This window comes from Lepidochelys kempii, chromosome 16 (genome assembly GCF_965140285.1).
Source record: "Lepidochelys kempii isolate rLepKem1 chromosome 16, rLepKem1.hap1, whole genome shotgun sequence".
Lineage (NCBI taxonomy): Eukaryota > Metazoa > Chordata > Testudines > Cheloniidae > Lepidochelys > Lepidochelys kempii.
In genome coordinates, this window is record NC_136395.1 from 27171433 (window position 1) to 27191311 (window position 19879).

At 42.5% G+C, this 19879-nt stretch overlaps 1 protein-coding gene across 9 annotated transcripts in view; it reads left to right on the top strand.

Moving 5' to 3' along the window:
- GAPVD1 (GTPase activating protein and VPS9 domains 1) overlaps nt 1-19879 on the top strand; it is a 59931-nt gene that overhangs the window by 9096 nt on the left and 30956 nt on the right. For 7 of the 9 annotated variants that reach the window (XM_073314560.2, XM_073314565.2, XM_073314563.2 and 4 more), the window contains exons 2-3: nt 13686-13901; nt 15832-16675. In XM_073314560.2, the coding sequence (XP_073170661.1) occupies nt 13686-13901; nt 15832-16675 (1060 nt within the window). Of the gene's footprint in view, nt 1-9110; nt 9919-13685; nt 13902-15831; nt 16676-19879 lie in introns of those variants that run through there. The other 2 variants (XM_073314562.2, XM_073314561.2) reach the window with 2 other exon arrangements.

Genomic DNA, 19879 nt, shown 5'->3' on the forward strand with positions numbered 1-19879 from the left:
TTGCAGTATTTAGTAACGTTTCTTTATGCAGTAGTTTGAAGCCTTCCGACATGCCATACCTATCAGATGCATTCCTTTACTTTCATAAGGACATGTCTACAAAATTGTTGACCTACCTTATGCCGGCATATAGCCGCTGCAGTAATTACATCACTTGGCCTGTCTACACTTTGCTACTTGGGTCAGCAGTGTGCTTCCTCACCAGCAGCATTTGTATTGTTTGTACTATCGGTGTGGGGCATTGTGGGATGGCTCCTGAAAGCCAGTAACAGTTGGTGGAAACAATGCAGTGTTTACACTGACAAAGTGTTGACCTAACTACATCGACCTTGACTCTACGCCACTCGTGGAGGTGGAATGATTAAGTCGGAGTAGCAGGGCAGTTACATCAGTGGGAGCAAAATTTAAGTGTAAAGACTTCCTTAGTTAGGTTGACTTAAGCTGCCTTGTGTCGAGCTAACTCTGTGATGTAGACCAGACCCAAGGTTCACAAGCTATATCTTAGGGCTAATCTACACTAGCAATGCTAAAGTGGTGCCATGGCAGCGCTTTAATGTGTCTTGTGTGGTTGCAGCAGAAGCGCTCTAAAAAAGCGAGCTCCACGAGGGGCGTAGCTACCAGCACTGGGGACATGGCCCCCAGGGCTGGTGCGCTGTCTACACTAGCTCTTTACAGGGCTGAAACTTGCGCTCAGGGGGGTGTTTTTTCACACGCCTGAGTGAGAAAGTTGCAGCCCTGTAAATTGCCAGTTTAGACAAGCCCTGAGTCTTCATCTTTAGTTTCCAGTCAGTTTGCCCTGTTACTCCAGACTTCCACATGACTTTAGAAGCATTGTTGAAAACTAGTGAGTGGGAGCAGTGCCTCTCATTGAAGCAGTGCTTTTTCCAGAGGCTGAGAGTTCAGTAGCAGTTGTTAGCAGGCCAATCAGCTTAATTTATAGAGGACTATAAAACCATAAAAGCTGTTTTCCAGATGAGATAAGATTGACTGCACTATGTGAAAACCCAAATTAATTAAAACTTGTTGTCAACACAGTTGTATGTACTGGCAACCGACTCACCAGTTCACAGCTTTAGGTTTGTACGCACTAGTGCTTACTTCGATATAACTCAAGTCACTTAGGGGTGTGGAAAAGTTACTCCCGAGTGATGTAAGTTATACCAACCTAAGCGCCGGAGTGGACAACGCTTTGTCGGAAGGAGACGCTTACCCGTCACCATAGCTGCTGCTGCTCGGAGAGGTGGAGTAATTGTGCTGACAGGAGAGCTCTCCCCCATCGGCATAGAACGTCTCCACTAGCAGCGCCGCAGCTACATGGGGGCAGCTGCGCCACCGTAGCGATTCTAGTGTAGACGAGCCCTTAGTCCCACCCATCTCGACCTTGAGTGGTCTTCTATTGTGTTTGAATTTCCACCACAAAGAGACAGACATTTTGCACTTCTTTTGTGTGTTCATTTCAGGAACCATAATGCTAGAGCAGGGGTGGGCAAACTTTTTGGCAAAAGGGCCACATTTGGGTGGGGAAATTGCATGCAGGGCCATGAATGTAGGGCTGGAGCAGGGCGTTGGGGTGCGGGAGGGAGTGCAGGGTGTGGGAGGGGGTGTGGTGTGTAGGAAGAGGCTCAGGCCAAGGGGTTGGGGTGCAGGAGGTGGTGTGGAGTGGGAGGGGGCTCAGGGCAGGGGGTTGGGGTGCAGGGAGGGGTGTGGAGTGTGAGAGGAGGCTCAAGGTTGGGGGCTTGGGACAGCAGCTTGGGGTGCAGCTGGGGGCTCAGGGCAGGGGGTTGAGGTGCAAGAGGGGTGTGGCAGGGGGTTGGGTGCAGGCTCTGGCCCGGTGTCACTTACCTTGAGCAGCTCCAGGGTGGCAGCGGGGCTAAGACAGGCTCCTTGCCTGCCTGCCCTGGCCTTGTGCCACTCCCGGAAGTGGCCTGCACCACATCCCTGTGGCCTCTGAGGGAAGGGAGGCAGAGGGCTCCACTGCCCTTGCCTGCAGGTACCTCCCTTGAAGCTTCCATTGGCCACAGTTTCCCGTTCCTAGCCAGTGGGAGCTGCAATGGGTGGTGCTTGCAGGCGAGGGCTGTGCGCGGAACCCTCCCCACCCCATCCCCCCTGTGGCAATCCCACTGGTTGGATCCAAAGCCCTGACAGGCCAGGTCTGGTGCTGGTCTGATGCCGACATCTGCTGATGAATGTAGTATCTTAGGGAAACTACAATATTTGTATATTTATAAATATTTTTTTTCTCTTGAGAGCATAATACTCTGTAAAAGATTATATTGAGGTAACCTGATATGTTCTGCCATGTTGTGGCACTCTAACTGGTCAACTTATTTTTAGATATATTGCACTCGTGTGTCAAGATATTAAAAATGTGTGTGGGAGTGTTAATCTGGATTCTGAGCATCACCTGATATGGAGTCACTTCTTTGTGGACTCTTGGAGTAAAAACATGCTGTGCTTTTATTCTGATAATCAGAATTAACCCTAAATTGCTGTCTTTAATCTAAGCCTGTCCTGTATTTTCAAATGACTGTATAAATGTACCAATGTCACCGTAAAGCCTTACTTCAGTAATAAACTTCCCCATCCAAATCCTCTCCATAGCCACCAATGATGATCCTACAAATAAGAAAGCAGACTGATTTGGGGGTAAAGTATATTGAATCTTCTTTCTTGTAAAAGTTTTTCTTGAATGGCTAGATCACCTATAGAACCGTGACTGGCAAAGTTTGAATTCATATCTTCAAATCCAAATCTCCTAAGTCATGTTTGCTGCAGTATGTTGGATGATTTACTGGAGTTCCGAGAGTGAGGCTCCACAGGGGATTTAGACTGAAGCTTTTCTGATGCATGTCAGGTGGCTCAGTGTGCAAGTCGCACCAATAGTATGCACGTGGAACCCCTGTTCCATTTTCAGTTTGCATTGTGTGAACGGAGCATAGCATTCTAGGGGGGAGGGATCGCTCAGTGGTTTGAGCATTGGCCTGCTAAACCCAGGGTTGTGAGTTCAATCCTTGAGGGGGCCATTTAGGGATCTGGGGCAAAAATTGGGGATTGGTCCTGCTTTCAGCAGGGGGTTGGACTAGATGACCTCTTGAGGTCCCTTCCAACCCAGATATTCTATGGTTCTCCAGGAGTATCCCTTGATCCTTTGCTTCACTGCTCAGCAGTCTGCATCCTGGGATTGTTTTCACTGGGAATTGTGGGAAGCCAGGTGGATTCATTTAAAAAAAAAAATCCTTTCTCTCCTGTCTTCACCCAATACTTCCTTTCTGGATGGGCACATGCCATTTTCGAATTGCTGTCGGTCAGCATGGACCCATAAATGGTATGGTGACAAGCAGGAGTACAAAAAGAGTGCTTGGTCTGTGTGACAGCATTCAGAGCTGGATGAATTCAGCATTGGACTTCGCCTGTCACGCTGTGGAGCAGACGATGCAGTAGCAGGAGGATACTGTGCATTGGTGGCAGCAGGATGAGGGAAAAGAACAGGATGCTGCTGAGCTGTTAAAACAAGAGGAATGGCTCTTGGATCATTTACACGGTGTTCAGCACTGTTTCTGATCCTGGGAGACCAGTGTGGAGTGTCAGGAAAGGATCATTCTGCAAAGCTGGGATGATCAGCAGTGGTGAGAGAACTTCAGAATGGAGAGGGCTACTTTTTGTGAGATCTGTGCAAATCTGACCCTGGAGCTTCAGTGATAGCGCACCAACAGGTGGTGTCCCATACTTGTGGAGAATTGGGTTGCCATTGCTGTCTGGAAGCTGGCCACCCCAAATGTACCAGTCTGTAGCCAATCCATTTGGCTTTGGGAGATCAGCTGTTGGGGGCATTCTCATGCAGATCTCCTGTACCATTGTTAAGGTGCTCTCTAATTGGGTCATAAAGCTGGGTAATGCTCAGGAGATTATTGATGGATTGGCACATATGAAGTTCCCAAACTATATTATGGCAATTGATGGAAGCCGTGTGCCATCATTCCCCTTTCCTTCCCACTATGAGGGCACAGAATTTATAATGCAAAAAGGATATTTGCCGATTGTGCTCCAAGGACTCATGTGTCACTGTGGCAGGTTTACAGACATAAATGTAGGTTGGACTGAGAGGGTCCACGATGCTAGCATCTTTCAGAACTCAGTACTATTTCAGTTATGAAGAAAGAACTGTTTGTGCTCAGGAGCACTGTGGACATTAATGGTGTGGAGGTTGGTCCTGTTGTTTGAAGAGACCCAGCTTATTCCTTGATAGTTTGGCTAATGAAGCCATACACAGGCTGCTTGGACAGAAGGAAGAAACATTTTAACTATTGCCTGAGTAGTTGAGTGTGCATTTGGTCATTGAAAGGCAGACATTTGTTTATGATATAGTTTGGAAGCAGAAGCAAAAAATGATTCAGCCATTCTAACTGCATGTTGTTTTGCATAATATTTGTGAGGGCGAAAGCCTTACTGATGGGTGGGAGGCTGAGGTCTAGAGACTTGCTCAAAGGTTGAAGCAGCCAGCGAGACGTTCCATGGAGAACACAAACACCCAGGGGAATGCTGTCTGGGATGCCTCTTGTTTGTGTTTTGAATCTTATGCCTGAAGATGTTGCCCATGGGACGGTGGGGGCGGGCAGGTGTTGGGATGCAGACATTGTGAGCACTGGGGTATTTTGTGTGGCTGATTGAAATTTAACATTCCGTATGTGCATTGTAAAAGCCTATGAATTTTCAGCTTTATTTAAAGGATTTTCTGTGTTAAAATAAATGACTTCTCATAATGGATGCATTGTAAACTGTTTTATTAGGAAATAACAATAAAAAACAGTTTTAATGAAACCAATGGAAAAATATCTTTGTATTTGGAAATACATTTGTTTAATCTTCTTAAGTGACTAGATACACACAAACTTTTAATTACTGCAATGGGGCAAACAAAACTCGAAGTGCAATAGTAAGGACATTTCAAATATAACAATTTGGAGTGTTGGAGAGGAGTGCATAAAGTTAAAGACAAGTATACATCTTGTTGCTGGTGGTTCTTGTCTGCATGGATTCTGGGATTGAGTGTCGTGGCTTAAAATTCTCATGGGCATTGTAAGACTCAAAAGAGCTGGACACAAGTGTAGTGTCTACAGCAGTGGTTCTCAACCTATTTTCTCCCCTTCAGGTTAGCCAGCCTACTGGAAGTAAATAGAGGCCCAGTCCTTGATGGTCTGGCTGCTGCAGGCATTGTGGTTGTGGGAGGAGGAGATGGAAAGAGTCACTTATTCATATCCCAGACAAGTCATGGTAGCTTTTTTTTTTTTTTTTTTTTAAAGTATGTATGTGTGGCTTTATCTCTCTGAGCTTCCTCCAAAGAATGGGAAGTGATCTGCTTGTATAAAAGGTAGTGGGTACATTTGCCTTTGTCTATCATATCTACTTTCAAGCTGTTTATGGTGGGGTGGCTGGAGCTATGTTGCAGGTTTGTTTTTGTAGTGTGTGCGCTGGAGATGCTTCTGTGGCATTGGAGATGTAAAGGGGAGAGGTTATGGAAGGTGAGCTGGTTAGTAATCTTTGGGCTGTCCTCATTCTCGATGTTATATGGAGGCAGGTGACTAGGGGGAGAGAATGATCTTATTCAAAGAGACAAAGGGAAGACTAGTGAGAGATGCTCAGAAGTTATTCACCAGGACACTTCCCTGAGAAGTGCTGCAGGAGTGGAAGGATCTTGTAGTCTACGAGGGTTGGGGGCATGGACATGAGGCTATTACCTTGATTTTGTTTTGCATATTATAGGGATTTCTCAGTCTTGAGTTCTGCTGTATCTCCCTTGCAGACATGGAGAGAGTGCAGAGAAAAATAGAAGGGATCCTACAATAATTGTCAGCTACAATGCATCTTACAGGGCATTCGTACCTCAGCGGGGAGCAATATTGTTTGTGCCTTGAGTGGGCAGGTAGAGTGTACTTATACCTCATGTAAATTAACCACATTTCTTTTCCTATCGGCACTGTCTCAATAAACTGAATTTTGCACAAATGAATGCCTTCATTATTCAAATCTGCTGCAGAGGAGGGGGTTGAGAATACATTGTAATTCCGCCATGCTGGCAGGCACCATTTTGAAGCAACAGAAAGAGGTTGGGGGGAGGGAGGCAGAGGCTCTTAGCTAACATCTGCCAACAATAATAATGAGTAATAAATTGTAAAGATAGGTACTTACATGCTGCAGTTCCCACCAGGAGGTCTGACTTCCATCCTGGCCTGAGTTTTTGGTGGGGATTCAGTCTCATCCATCACAGGGCAGAAATCATGGTCCATTGGGGCAGGTCAGGACTGGGGCTGGCGTTCCAGCTGGCTGTGTCGGGTTTCTGAGTCCCAAAAGGATCCCAGCTCTCAGGGGACAGTTCATCTTCTGATTTGTCGAGCTGGTCATCCTTGCTGTGGGGGACAGTGCGGGCAGCAGGCTCCAGATAGTGCAGTGGTTCTCAACTCTGGTCCACCGCTTGTTCAGGGAAAGTCCCTGGCACGCCAGGCCGGGTTGTTTACCTGTCGCATCTGCAGGTTCGGCCCATTGCGGCTCCCACTGGCCGTGGTTTGCCTCTCCAGGCCAATGGGGGCTGCGGGAAGGGCGGCCAGCACATCCCTCGGCCCGCGCTGCTTCCTGTAGCCCCTGTTGGCCTGGAGCAGCGAACCGCGGCAAGTGGGAGCCTCAATTGGCCGAACCTGCGGCTGCGGCAGGTAAACAAACCGGCCCGGCATGCCAGGGGCTTTCCCTGAGCAAGCGGTGGACCAGACTTGAGAACCACTGAAAAAGTGTGTGGGTTGGGTTGTACTATAGTTAAGCAGAATCTTGTCCAGTTAATAAAAAAAAATGGACAGATCACATTCCCCTACCGGATTGTGTCCTTTTATACCTTGTGTCAACATACTTTCTTGTGAGCTGCTAAGTCTTTATCCGGCACTGGTTGGCATCTTGTGGATATCTGATTTGCAGTGTCCATGAAAAGGTCCTTATGTCCGTAGCTGGCCACAAGAGTTTCCTGAACTTATGCTTCACTCCAGATGGTGAGGAAGTCCAAAGTGTCAGCACAGCTGTATGCGGCATGTTGTGGGGCTTTTGGAGGGCTATTGTGGTTGTATCACCAATATAATGGTACAATAGGATCCAAGAGCAAATGGGCAACATCTTGCCCTACACCATCTTTCAAAGGGAGAAGGGTCACCCTGGAAACTTGGTATCAGGAAAGGGAGGGCACACATGTAAATGGATAGGTCAGTAATGGTCGACCTGCAAAGCATTGTGAGGTAGCCTTTGAAAGCATGCAAAAAGTGGTGCACAGCATTGTGAGCGCATAAAACACCAAACAAAATCCATTTAAAGTAGTCCTAGTCCATAATGCAAGAGGGTTCTGGTGTTCCTGATAAATGCAGAGTTAGTGCTCAGTGATGGGTTGTGTCATTTGTATGCAAGCGTTTTCAAACCAGATTAACTAGATTGGATCCAGTTTAAAACTCCAGTGTTAGGCAAGCCCTCTGAGAAGGCAGTAGCTATTATCTGAAAGACTTTTATTGACTGATCTTTTTGGCCTGGTTTTTACTGGGAAAAGAAATGTGTTAATGTAAGTGAGCTAACTTGAGGTGAAAACTAAATGAAGATAAAATGATTTACATATATATAAATAAATAATACTTTTACACAGATTAGCAGGTCAAGTTAAAAGACTCACCTCACCTGCTGTGTGTAAAATCTACGAAATGCCTTATCTTCATTAGGATTTTACCTCAAGTTAGCTAGTTCAAGGCAATGCCTCTTGATTTTTCCCATACAAGGAAGATGAGACAAATGAATTTAAAGCTACTTCCCAGCATTGTTCATGAATTTGGGATGATTGTAAGGAGAAACAAGTTTTTCCCTTCCAGGTTTGCTGATCAGGTTTTTGGAACTTGTAGGTTAGTGAATGAGGGTGTGGGGAGAAGTGAGGCATGGTCTGAGTCTGAAGTATCGTAAACTGAGCTCTGCTACTGACTCATCCTTGTAGTACTGGGCAAACAACTTTACCTCTCTCTGTTTTTTCCAGTCTATAAAATTATAATTCTTTACTATCCAGTCTCCTCTCAAGTAATTTTATTTGATGATTGTGACATTTCTTGAAGATAAAAAGTCCTATATAAGTGTTAAGTATTAAAATATCTTTTGAATTCAAATTTTAGTTATAGTCTGAAAACTGATTTTAAAAATGATTGCGTTCTTCTTGCTTGTTCTGTTTGTAATTAATTTCTTTTAAACTGTCAGCCCTGAAAACTCAGTTTAGGAGTTGAAAGTCAAGCTGAGTTCTTTCAGGCACATGCATCATAATAAGTATTGAAGATTCTTAAGGCTATATTCTGCCTGGGTTTTACCTATAGAACTCCATTGTCTTCAAATGGTACTGTACATCAGGTATAACTTAGGTCAGAAGTTGATCTTGAAATTGGAATTTAGTTTAATAAGTCTGATATATGAGCCAGAATAAAATTCAGCTTTTTCTCCCATTGCTGTACTGGCTCTGAAGAGCTAACAGGAGTTGAAAAAATGACTCCCTACGTGACTTCATATTAAGTGATAATATGGACACCACCTGGAAAGAAAAAGAGGGCAATCTAGAGAAATATTATGTAGAACGGTAGAAAAAGAAGCCCGTGAATATGGTACTCAGAAGCCTGACTGACCAGCACAAGACAAACATAAATAGTGGAAACTGGTAGAAATCCTATGCACCTGAGGTGCAGGAGGATAAAGAAAGGAGGAGATAAATTTTCCTGTTTTCTGAAGTATCCACCTCACTCCTTCTCTCCACCCCCCCCCCCAACCAAATAAATAAGTTGATATGACCAGTTTCATATTGATTAACTTGCAGTCCTGGCTTTCAAGCTATGGACAAATGACTTTTGTAAATGCTTTCTTTTCCTGCCTCATAACTAAGCTAGGTTTCAGAGTAACAGCCGTGTTAGTCTGTCTTCGCAAAAAGAAAAGGAGTACTTGTGGCACCTTAGAGACTAACCAATTTATTTGAGCATGAGCTTTCCTGAGCTACAGCTCACTTCATCGGATGCAACTGATGAAGTGGGCTGTAGCTCACGAAAGCTCATGCTCAAATAAATTGGTTAGTCTCTGACGTGCCACAAGTACTCCTTTTCTTATAACTAAGCTAGTGGGATTTAAAATATGCTGCCTGTCTTTTTTGGAAAGTATGTTTGAAAGCTCTTGCACTTGAAAGCATTCTGGGTCCAAATTCTGCATTCCTGTGTGCCATGGAACTCCAGAGTGAATAATTGGAATTTGGCCTTAAGTCTAAAATATTATTTGTTTCCTATATTTTTGCTGTTTCAAAATCAAATCAAGTTGGCACTGAATTTGTCCAGGTATGTTTCCAGAGAAAATGTGGTTAAATATGTCAGTCTGAACGCTAGCTCGCCTTGTGCTTGAGTTAATTAAAATGCTGTTGTCACTTTGTCCTCTGTTCTATATCAAGGGACCCCAGGAATTTAGGACTGTCAGAAGATTTTTTTTTTTTATTGTATGCAAATTCTCAGAGTTGCCTTAATGTTGTTTAACTCGTTTGAAATCCTGATTCACCTTTCTAAAGCTAGTTAAAGGATATTTCTTGCTTTTTTTTAGTACCATTTTGTGAAGGAAAGATGAGTGCACTGGTCTTTTAGCTTTTTAGAGATCTATCATAGGCAGTCTTTTCTTCATAAATAACTTTCTGGTTATACTTTCTCATTTCCTCCACAGTTGAAGGTAATGTTGTGACTAGCAAACAAAAGGGACGTGTGAAGAGAGAGCTGGCTTCCTTCTTAACAGAGCTGAATTTGCATTATTGCCTCCAACTACTAAATCTAACTGCAGGGATTTTATCATATAAAAAAAACCTCATGTTTTAGTCACAAAAATAAAACTCCTATTCAAAAGGTGAGCAAATGAAGTCCTTAGAATAATGAATAGCTTTCCAAATAACATAGCAAAAATGTTTAGTTTCATAAAAAAACATTTTAAAAGTGTTTTGATCTACTCCAGGTTCCAAATAGCATGTCTTTACATAATTGAAAATGTAGGATAAAGAGATCCATTTGAAAGTTGCAGTCTTTAATATTGAGTAAAGGCATACTAGCCCCATTTTTAAATTATACCAACTATTAATGGGTGGTGAAAAGCATTGATTAGTCTTCCTGTATTTCAGTTTCCATTGTGAAAGAGGTTGCCTTTGCAAAGTAAAACTTCTCCCTAATAATTTGTAAAATCTAATGAAAATGTTCCTTACTTTTTTCTATATTTACACGCACTTGCTGTACAGTGCCCTTTTGAACAAAAAAACCTTTTGTAGTGCATGTCCAAGAAAAAAAACAAGCTCAACAAGAGATTGTTTTCACTATTAAAAACAAAGACTTTGTGAAACCATATGCAAGTATTTGAGATGTAATTTTATTTTAAGGATCTGAAACTCATCAGATGCAGGTTAATTATAAAATGTCATCTATAATAGGGGAACTTTGCAAAACTAGGAACTTGTCTCCCCTCAAAACGTACACTGCATTGTCTCTCATCCAGAATGAGTTAAAATGAATTAATAATTCTACGCCATGGTGCCTGGATACTGTAGAGATGAGGGCCATAAAAGTACCTAGGCAGCTCCTTAACTCATCCTGATGTGCTTCTATGTATCAACATTTGTATGTTATAGCTAGCTTGTTTTAGATCCATGTGCTTGGATTCCTTGTGAAAACGGAGGAATACAATGATGTATGTCACTATATACATCATTTTTTCTGGTCACCTGAAAGTTGCTTTAACATAGATATTTATAATCTGTTTCTTGATTTTTATTGTAAGAATAATTTGTTGCATGACATCATTTGTTAAAAACCTTATACTGCTGGCACAGTTCTGTCACATCAGTAGCACTTCTCCATTCATTTAATGAGGCAGTCACCTTTAAAATGTTTTGTAAAGGTACTTTGTATTCTTCTTGGAGTCCTTTTGGTTTAATGTGTCAGAGGGGTAGCCGTGTTAATCTGTATCCACAAAAACAATGAGGAGTCCAGTGGCACCTTAAAGACTAACAGATTTATAAACTTTTGTGGGTAAAAAACCCCACTTCAGATGCAACTGAAGAAGTGGGGTTTTTTACCTATGAAAACTGATGCCCAAATAAATCTTAGTCTTTAAGGTGCCTCCGGACTCCTTGTTGTTCTTTTGATTTAATATCACCTTCAAGTAGAGCAAGGATCTCAGCATGAACTACAGCCTTTGGATTGATTTTTGTTAAGGGTACTCTGAGTCTCCTTTGCAAGCTTAGAAAATGCATTGTAAGTTGAGGTGTTCAGACATTAGATGTTTAAACCTTTCTATATAAAAAGATGATATGACAGCTATTCATGGTTTATCTTCAATTGGATTATAGGGTTTTGCTTGTCAAGTTGAACCATAGAGGAGGGAGCTTGGGTAAGTAGTTGTTGGTGACCCATGCTCTTGAACCATCAGGGTTTCTTCAAAAATTCTGTGCCCAGTTAGGGAAGCTAATAAATATTATTTGGAAAGGATCCTGTGGTTTAGTACCTGGTGTGGCCGGGAAGATCTTTAAAAGAGTACAAAGAGGAGAGTGATATGCCTGCAAATCATAAATCATACTCTAGTTCCCTGAGTGTGGGAGCAAGTAGCATTGTGAGATCAGGCTTCACTGAAGGTGCTAGAGCTGATAAGGAACAGACAAGCATTCCATTTATTATTGTATTTAAGTACCCATTACCATAGTATTTGGGTGCTCTAACATATACAGGGTGGTGGAGCTGGTCATAATTCTTCCTACCAAACTAACACTCAAGAAGGGCTACTTCTGATGGTGAGGATATGAGTGGTCAGCTAAGGTAATTTTCTTTGTATGAAATCAGGTGAGGTTAATGGCTGTTCAATTTTCTTCTCTGTAATTATGTTTACATAAATTATATTGTCTTTGTTAACATGGTTTTCACAAATGATTCCTCAACATCTTAATTTAAATAAATAGAGGAAAAAAATGAAATTTCTTTTGAATAACTTGACCGTTTTATAATATGTCAACAGCAGAATGCCTTATCTATCTAGACTTTTAAATTGGGTAGTTAGCACATGTTAGCTAACAGGTGCAAAGATCACACCTTTAAATCCTAAACTAGACAAGTTGCATCTGATTAATATTGCAATATCTGATTATAGTATCATATAGTTACATATTTGGCAAACACTTCTTACTAGCCTTCATTAAATTTCTAACGTAATGACAGGTTTTAAATACTATGATACTTTTTTGGTTTATTTAGCCATTAAGAAGCAAATAAGGTATTTACAAAGTACAACTTAGCTGCTGTTGTACTGTAATGGACTGTGCAGATTTCCTTTCCAACTTGAGGTTTCTTCAGTTTGTTTTGTCATTTAGAGAATTTCTGGATCATGGCCCGCAAGTACATTCCTATGAGTTGGGACGTTCAAGAAGACATTGTTGAACGAGTTCTACTATTGAGTAGCAATGTATTCTATGCATGTTTCCAGCATTTGGCTTATGTATGGGTGGTGCTAGTTATGAGTATCTTTAGCAGAAAAGGCAAATTGAATAATGTAGAAGACCGAATCTCTTTATTTCACATAGAAGCAGGAATTTCTGTCAGTCAAGGGGCTACTAGACCCAAACACTTATTTTAAACTGCAGCATAGCTTAGCATGTGTTCTGATACATCTTACTCTCACGTACTGCTTTGCTCACTGAGCACTGACTTGGCCATATAATATGTCAAAATGGGACTCCTTTTCCTCTTCTACTTCCCTGATTCTGAGTGTCGTCATGCTGGCCTCCACAATTAGAAATTAGAAGGGTAATCCTGAGGGTGTTCTCTTTTCTCCTGCTGCACCGCAGTGTGGCACTTTGGGGAGAGCTTTACTGTTATTAGTGAAAACAGAGTAATGTTTAAGTTAGCAGAGCTGAGGGCAGCTTTAATTTATGTGGAACTGGCCAATATGATGTCACTGAACCCTGCAAGTGCATGTGAGAAATTTTGAAGATCACATTATCAATTTGAAGTGTTTTACAGTAAGGAAGGATGGTCTAATAACTAGGGCTGTCGCCTGGGGTTTGGGAAGCTGGGGCTAGATTTAACATTTTTATTAAAGCTAATGTTAAAAAAAATTATATAATACATAGGTTAAGAAAAAAGTGTCTGTACATCTGGGTATAGTGCTTAGATTATCCACAAATACAAAGTTTTGCTTTTAAAGTCATATGATACATAGAGTACATAATCAGCAATAACCCAAATTTAAGTGGATCGATTTAACAATACAGTTTAGATATTAGAATCCAAATACTCGGGTACATCACTCATGAAAAGTTGTACCGAGATTTGGTAGTGGAAAGCAAAATATATCAATGAGTGGAGATTCTCCCTCAGTAATTGAAAATTAGGTTGGTTGTCCATTTAGAAATTACAGTCCATGAGGAAAGTAGGGATCAATGAGGAAAATAGGGATCAAAGATAGGTAGGTACTGTAGTTACAGTAAGTCATAAACTTACAATTATTACTTGGTTCTTAAATTTTATCAGGAATTTTTTGATAACTTTTCAGTATCCAAATTCTTTTTGCCTGTTGGAGTTTTAAAAAATAGAAGCTATATATAATGTGAAATTCTTCATGTATTTTCCCTTTTGCAGTGAGTACTGTGTAGTCCTCTCAACCTCAAAGATGGTGAAGCTAGATATTCACACTCTGGCTCATCACCTCAAGCAAGAACGACTCTATGTAAACTCAGAAAAGCAACTTATTCAGAGATTAAATGCAGATGTATTGAAGACAGCTGAGAAACTGTACCACACAGCCTGGATTTCCAAGCAGCAAAGGATTAACTTGGACAGACTTATCATAACAAGGTGATAAATGCTTTGGGGGAAATTGAACTCCTAAACTCTGTGAATTAAAACAATTCCATGATTCTTTTCATACTGTATATTGAGCACAACAAGTGATTCTAATTACAAAATTTTAATGGATATAAAGCCATTTTAGAATAATTTTTTAGAACAGGAAGTCTGAGTTGTCTCAGATTTGCTCTGAAATAGTTCACTCTCTACTCTTTTTTTGGGGGGGGGGCTTTTGTGTGTGTGTGCGCGTGCATATGTTGCATCTCTTTTCTGATTTGTAGTTCATAGCAAGAAATGAGGTTTTTATTATTAAACACTTGAATTTGTTATTGTAATGAAGCTCATACATTGAGGAATATTAAAAAAAAATTTTTTTTGGTGAAACTTAAAATAAAGATTGTAGATGTTAACTGCTACCTTTTTTTAAAGGAAGAATTCTTGCAGTGTATTTTTTACTCTGTTGTCTAGAGCAGCGTTTTTCAAAATTTGGGTAGCAACCCAGTACTGGGTCATGGCATGTCAGGCACTGGGATGCTGTGGTCAGCACCTCTGACCAGGAGATTAAAAGTCCAGTCAGCGGTGCTACCCAGCTAAGGCAGGCTAGTGCCTACCTGTTCTGACACCATGCTGCACCCTGGAAGCGGCCAGCAGCAGGTCTGGCTTCTAGGCAGGGGAGCCACGGGACTCCGCGTGTTGCCCCCACCCCGAGCACTGGCTCCACGCTCCCATTGGGCAGTTCCAGGCCGATGCTAGCTGCTGGCTGCTTCAGGTGCAGCGCAGTTCGTGGTGCCAGGGCAGGCGGGAAGCCTGCCCCTGCACCCCAATCCCCAGCCCTGAGCCCCCCCAAACTTGGAACACTTTCCTGCACCCCAAATCCCTCATCCCCGGCCCTACCCCAGAGCCTGCACCCCCAGCCCAGAGCCCCCTCTCCCTCCGCAATTCCCAGCCCCTTGGGTCGCGGGCATCAACAATTTTCCTCAAGTGAGTCCCCAGAAAAAAAGTTTGAAAAACACTGGTCTAGAGCTCCTGCTAATGGATTCAGAATGCTGTTTCATTTAGATTTAATTATTTGTCTATTAAAAATTAGGGTTGTCGATTAATTGCATGTGGTAACTGCGATTAACTCAAAACAAATTAACGTGTTGTTTTTTTTAAATGAACATTAATCTTACACCTCTGGAGATGGGATGCAGCTAGGAGGGAGGCACCGCCTGCGCCAGTGAGCAGGAGGCCGACAGGGAGAAGCAATTTGGGAGAGCTGGTTAAACATCCTCCCGGGGTGTGGGGGCGGGAAAGAAGAGCCTGGCTGTAGGGGTGTGCGAGGGAGGCCACCACCCAGGGCGCTGTGCTGTAGGGGGAAGTGGGGAAGCTTCTACATGCCTCTGGGGCAGGGATACCTGTGCGCTTCACTGCTGCCTCTGGCCAACCTGCTCTGGACCGGGGAGCCTGCCTCCTGTCTGCTGCGCAAAGTGGGGGTGAGGGACTGATGTCGGGGTGTCCCCCTGCTCCTGCCCGGGTACCCAGTCACCGCTGAGGTGCGGGATCGGGGTGCCTGTCTGCCGCTGCCTCGGGCGTGAGTGCTGCCAACAGCAGCTGCTGCTGGCTGAAAAAAGCATTCAAGCACCTGAGTGCTCTGCTTAAAGAGACAGCACTCCCCCAGCGCGCGCGCATACACGCAAATACTTGTTATAAAAAACAATACAAAGTGAGCACCGTATGCTTGGTAATCTGTATTGTAATTTAAATCAGTATATTTGAAAATGTAGAAAACATCCAAAAATATTTAAATAAATGGTATTCTGTTATTGTTTAACAGCGTGATTAAAACTATGATTAATTGGGACTACTTTTTATCTCGTGATTAATCGCAATTAATTTTTTAATGGTTTGATAGCCCTGTTACAAATAATTAAATTATTTAACTGTTTTTTCTCTGAAGTGCTGAAGCTTCTCCTGCTGAATGCTGCCAGCATGCCAAAGTCTTGGAGGACACACAGTTTGTTGATGGGTACAAGCAGTTGGGATTTCAAGAGACTGCTTATGGAGAATTCCTCAACAGATTGAGAGAGAACCCTAGGCTTATTGCTTCCTCTCTGGTTGCTGGAGAGAAACTCAGCCAGGACAACGCACAAAGTGTCATTCACACGGTCTTTACCTCCATCTATGGCAATTGCATCATGCAGGAAGATGAGAGTTACCTCCTTCAAGTTTTGCGTTACTTGATAGAATTTGAACTGAAGGAAAGCGACAATCCCAGACGGCTTTTGAGGAGAGGTACCTGTGCATTCAGCATTTTATTCAAACTTTTTTCTGAGGGACTCTTTTCTGCAAAACTGTTCCTTACTGCAACATTGCATGAGCCAATCATGCAGCTGCTGGTGGAAGATGAAGACCACCTAGAAACAGATGCAAACAAATTGATCGAGAGGTTCTCTCCCGCGCAACAGGAAAAACTCTTTGGGGAGAAAGGCACAGAAAGGTTCAAACAAAAAGTCCAAGAAATGGTGGATTCCAATGAGGCTAAGTTAGTGGCGTTGGTAAACAAATTCATTGGTTATCTCAAGCAGAACACATACTGCTTTCCGCATAGCTTGCGATGGATTTTATCACAAATGTATAAAACACTCTCCTGTGTAGACCGGCTGGAAGTTGGGGAGGTGCGAGCAATGTGCACGGATCTTCTGCTTGCATGTTTCATTTGTCCTGCAGTTGTCAACCCAGAACAGTATGGAATAATTTCCGATGCCCCAATAAATGAGGTGGCAAGATTTAATCTGATGCAGGTATGACTTCCTTTTTTTTGTTACTCTAAACAAATGGGACCAGATAAGAATGGCCGTACTGGGTCAGACCAATGGTCCATCTAGCCCAGTTTTTTGTCCTCCAACAGTGTCCAATGACAGAAGCTTCAGAGGGAATGAACAGGGCAATTCTGAATGATGCATCCTGCCATCCAGTCCCAGCTTCTAGCAGTTGGAGGTTTAGGGACACCAGGAGCATATTGTTGTGTCCCTGACCATCTTGGCTAATAGCCATGATGGATCTATCCTCCAGGAATTTATCTGATTCTTTTTTAAGCTGCCCACCAGACTATCAATTGCCGGGCAGTTCAATTGTCCCTGCCCCCACTGCCCTGTGCTGCTCTGCCCTCTGCCTTGGAGCTGCTCCTGCTTGCTGTGCAGGGGCAGGAGCTAATGTCAAGGTGTCCCCCTCCCCCTGCTCCTGCCCCCCATCTCCACAGAGCAGGGAGGACATGACAGGGCACAGGATGGAGGGAGCCTGCTGGCAGCAGCTGCTGTCTCAACTTGCTGATCTACTTAAAAAGGCAATGTACTTAGAGTGGGGTCAGCGTACTTAAAGGGGCAGTGCGCATGTCTGACACACACACGGTGTGTGTGTCTGTGTCTCTCTCTCTGCCATGCTGTTTCTCCTCCCTCCTTTTGTGCTGCCTTGTACAGTGTGAGGCTACATTAACAGCAGTGTGTTGACTCTTACGGGCTCAGCCGAGTGCTCGTTCATCATTTAGCAGTAAGGCATTCACTGGGAAATGTCCCACCCTCTTCTACCCTCTGACTCCTCCACCACCTCAACCAGGCAAAATTTTCCTGGAACCAACTCCCCCATTTACATTAATTCTTAATAGGGAAATTGGATTTGCTTAACATTGTTTTGCTTAAAGTAGCATTTTTCAGGAATATTAACTACAACATTAAGCGGGGAGTTACTGTACTTTTACCTTCAGAGCATCCCATGGCAATGAGTCCCATACGTTGACTGTGTGTTGTGTGAAGAAGTTTTGTTTGTTTTTAAACCTGCTGCCTATTAATTTCCTTTCATAATTTTATAGACCTCTATCATATTCCCCCTTGGTTGTTTCTTTTCTAAACTGAACCGTCTCTCCTTATATATGGAAGGCGTTGGATACCCCAGTCATTTTGGTTGCCTTGCTCAGCACTTTTCACAATTCTAGTATCTTTTTTGAGATGGGGCAACTAGAACTGCACCTGGTATTCAAGGTTTGGGCATACCATGGATTTTCTGTCTTCTATTTCCTAACGTTGTTAGTTGTTTGTTTGTTAGTTTGTTTTTTACTGACACTGCATGCTGAGTGGAAGTTTTCAGAGAACTATCCATGATGACTCCAAGATCTCTTTCTTGAGTGGTAACAGCTAATTTAGACCCCATCATTTTAATGTATAGTTGGGATTATTTTTTCCTGTGTGCATTACTTTTCACTTAGCAACATCGAGTTTCATCTGCTATTTTGTTGCCTAGGCACCCAGTTTTGTGAGATCCCTTTGTAACGCTTCACAATTGGCTTTGGACTTAACTATCTTGAGTAATTTTGTATCATCTGCAAATTTTGCAAACCCACGATTCACCCCCTTTTCCACAGCATAGGTCCCAGTACAGATCCCTGGGGGACCCCACTATTTACTTCGTACTATTGTGAAAACTGACTGTTTTTTTCATACCTTTTGTTTCTTATCTTTTAATGACTTACTGATCCATGAGAGAACCATTCCCTCTTATCCCATAACTGCTTAGTTTGCTTCAGAGCTTTTGGTTAGGGATATTATCAAAGGCTTTCTCAAAGTCCAGGTATACTTATCAACTGGATCACCCTTGTACACATGCTTATTGACCCCTTTCCCCCCCCCCCCCCCAGGAATTCTAATAGATAGATGAGGCATGATTTCCCTTTACAAAAGCATATTGTGTTCATCCATGTGTCTGATAATTCTGTTCTTTACTATAGTTTCAAGCATTTTGCCTGGTACTGAAGTTAGGCTTATTGGCCTGTAATTGCCAGGATTGCCTCTGGAGGTTTTTTAAAAATTGATGTTACGTTAGCTGTCCTCCAGTCATCTGGTACAGGGGCTGATTTTAAGCAATGGGTTATGTACAACAGTTAATAGTTCTGCAATTTCATTTTGGACTTTCTTCAGAACGCTGATAAAATTAATAGTAATAAGTCACCAGGACCAGATGGTATTCATCTGTTTGTTCCAGCCTCCTCTATTGACACCTGAATCTGGGACAGTTCCTCAGATTTGTTACCTGAAAAGAATGGCTTGTGCGGGGGGGTCTCCCTCATCTCCTTTGCAGGGAAAACAACGCAAATAATTCATTAGCTTTGCTGCAACAGCCTTGTCTTCCTGGAGTGCTCTTTTAGCACTTCAATCATACAGTGGTCCTACTGACAGTTTTGTCAGGCTTCCTACTTCTGATGCACTTAACTTTTTTTGTTGTCAGTTTTTGTGTCTTGAGTTAGTTGCTCTTCATATTCTTTCGTGGCCTGCTTTATAATTGACTTGCTAGAGTGTATGCTGCTTTCTGTTTTCCTCACTAGGATTTGATTTCCAATTTTTAAAGGATACCTTTTTTGCCTCTTATTCTTCTTTTACTTCACTGTTCAGCTATGGTGGCATTTTTTGGTTTTGTGTTTTGTTTTTAAAATTTGGGGTAAAATTTTTGTTTGAGCCTCCTATTATGATGATTTTAAATAGTCTCCCTATAGTTTGCTGGCATTTCACCCTTGTGACTGTTCGTTTTAATTTCTGTTTAACTAACTTCCTCATTATTGTACAGTTCCCCTTTTTGAAGTTAAATGCGACTGTGGTGGGTTTCTTTGCCATTTTTCCCTCTACACGGATGTTAAATTTAATTACATTATGGTCTCTATTATTGGGTAGTTCAGCTATATTTAACTGCTGGCCAGATCCTATTTTCCAGTTATGACTAGATCAAGATGTGCCTCTCTCCTTGTAGGTGCCAGGACAAGCTATTCCAAGAAGCAGTCATTTATGGTGTCTAGAAATTTTTCTCTCCATCCCTTCCTGAGGTGATATGTACTACGTCAATATGAGAAATCCCCCATTATTATTGAGTCTTCTACCTTTATAGCCTCTTTGTAGCCTCTCCCTGAGCATTTCACAATCACCATCACCATCCTGATCTGGTGGTTGGTAGTATATTCCTACAGC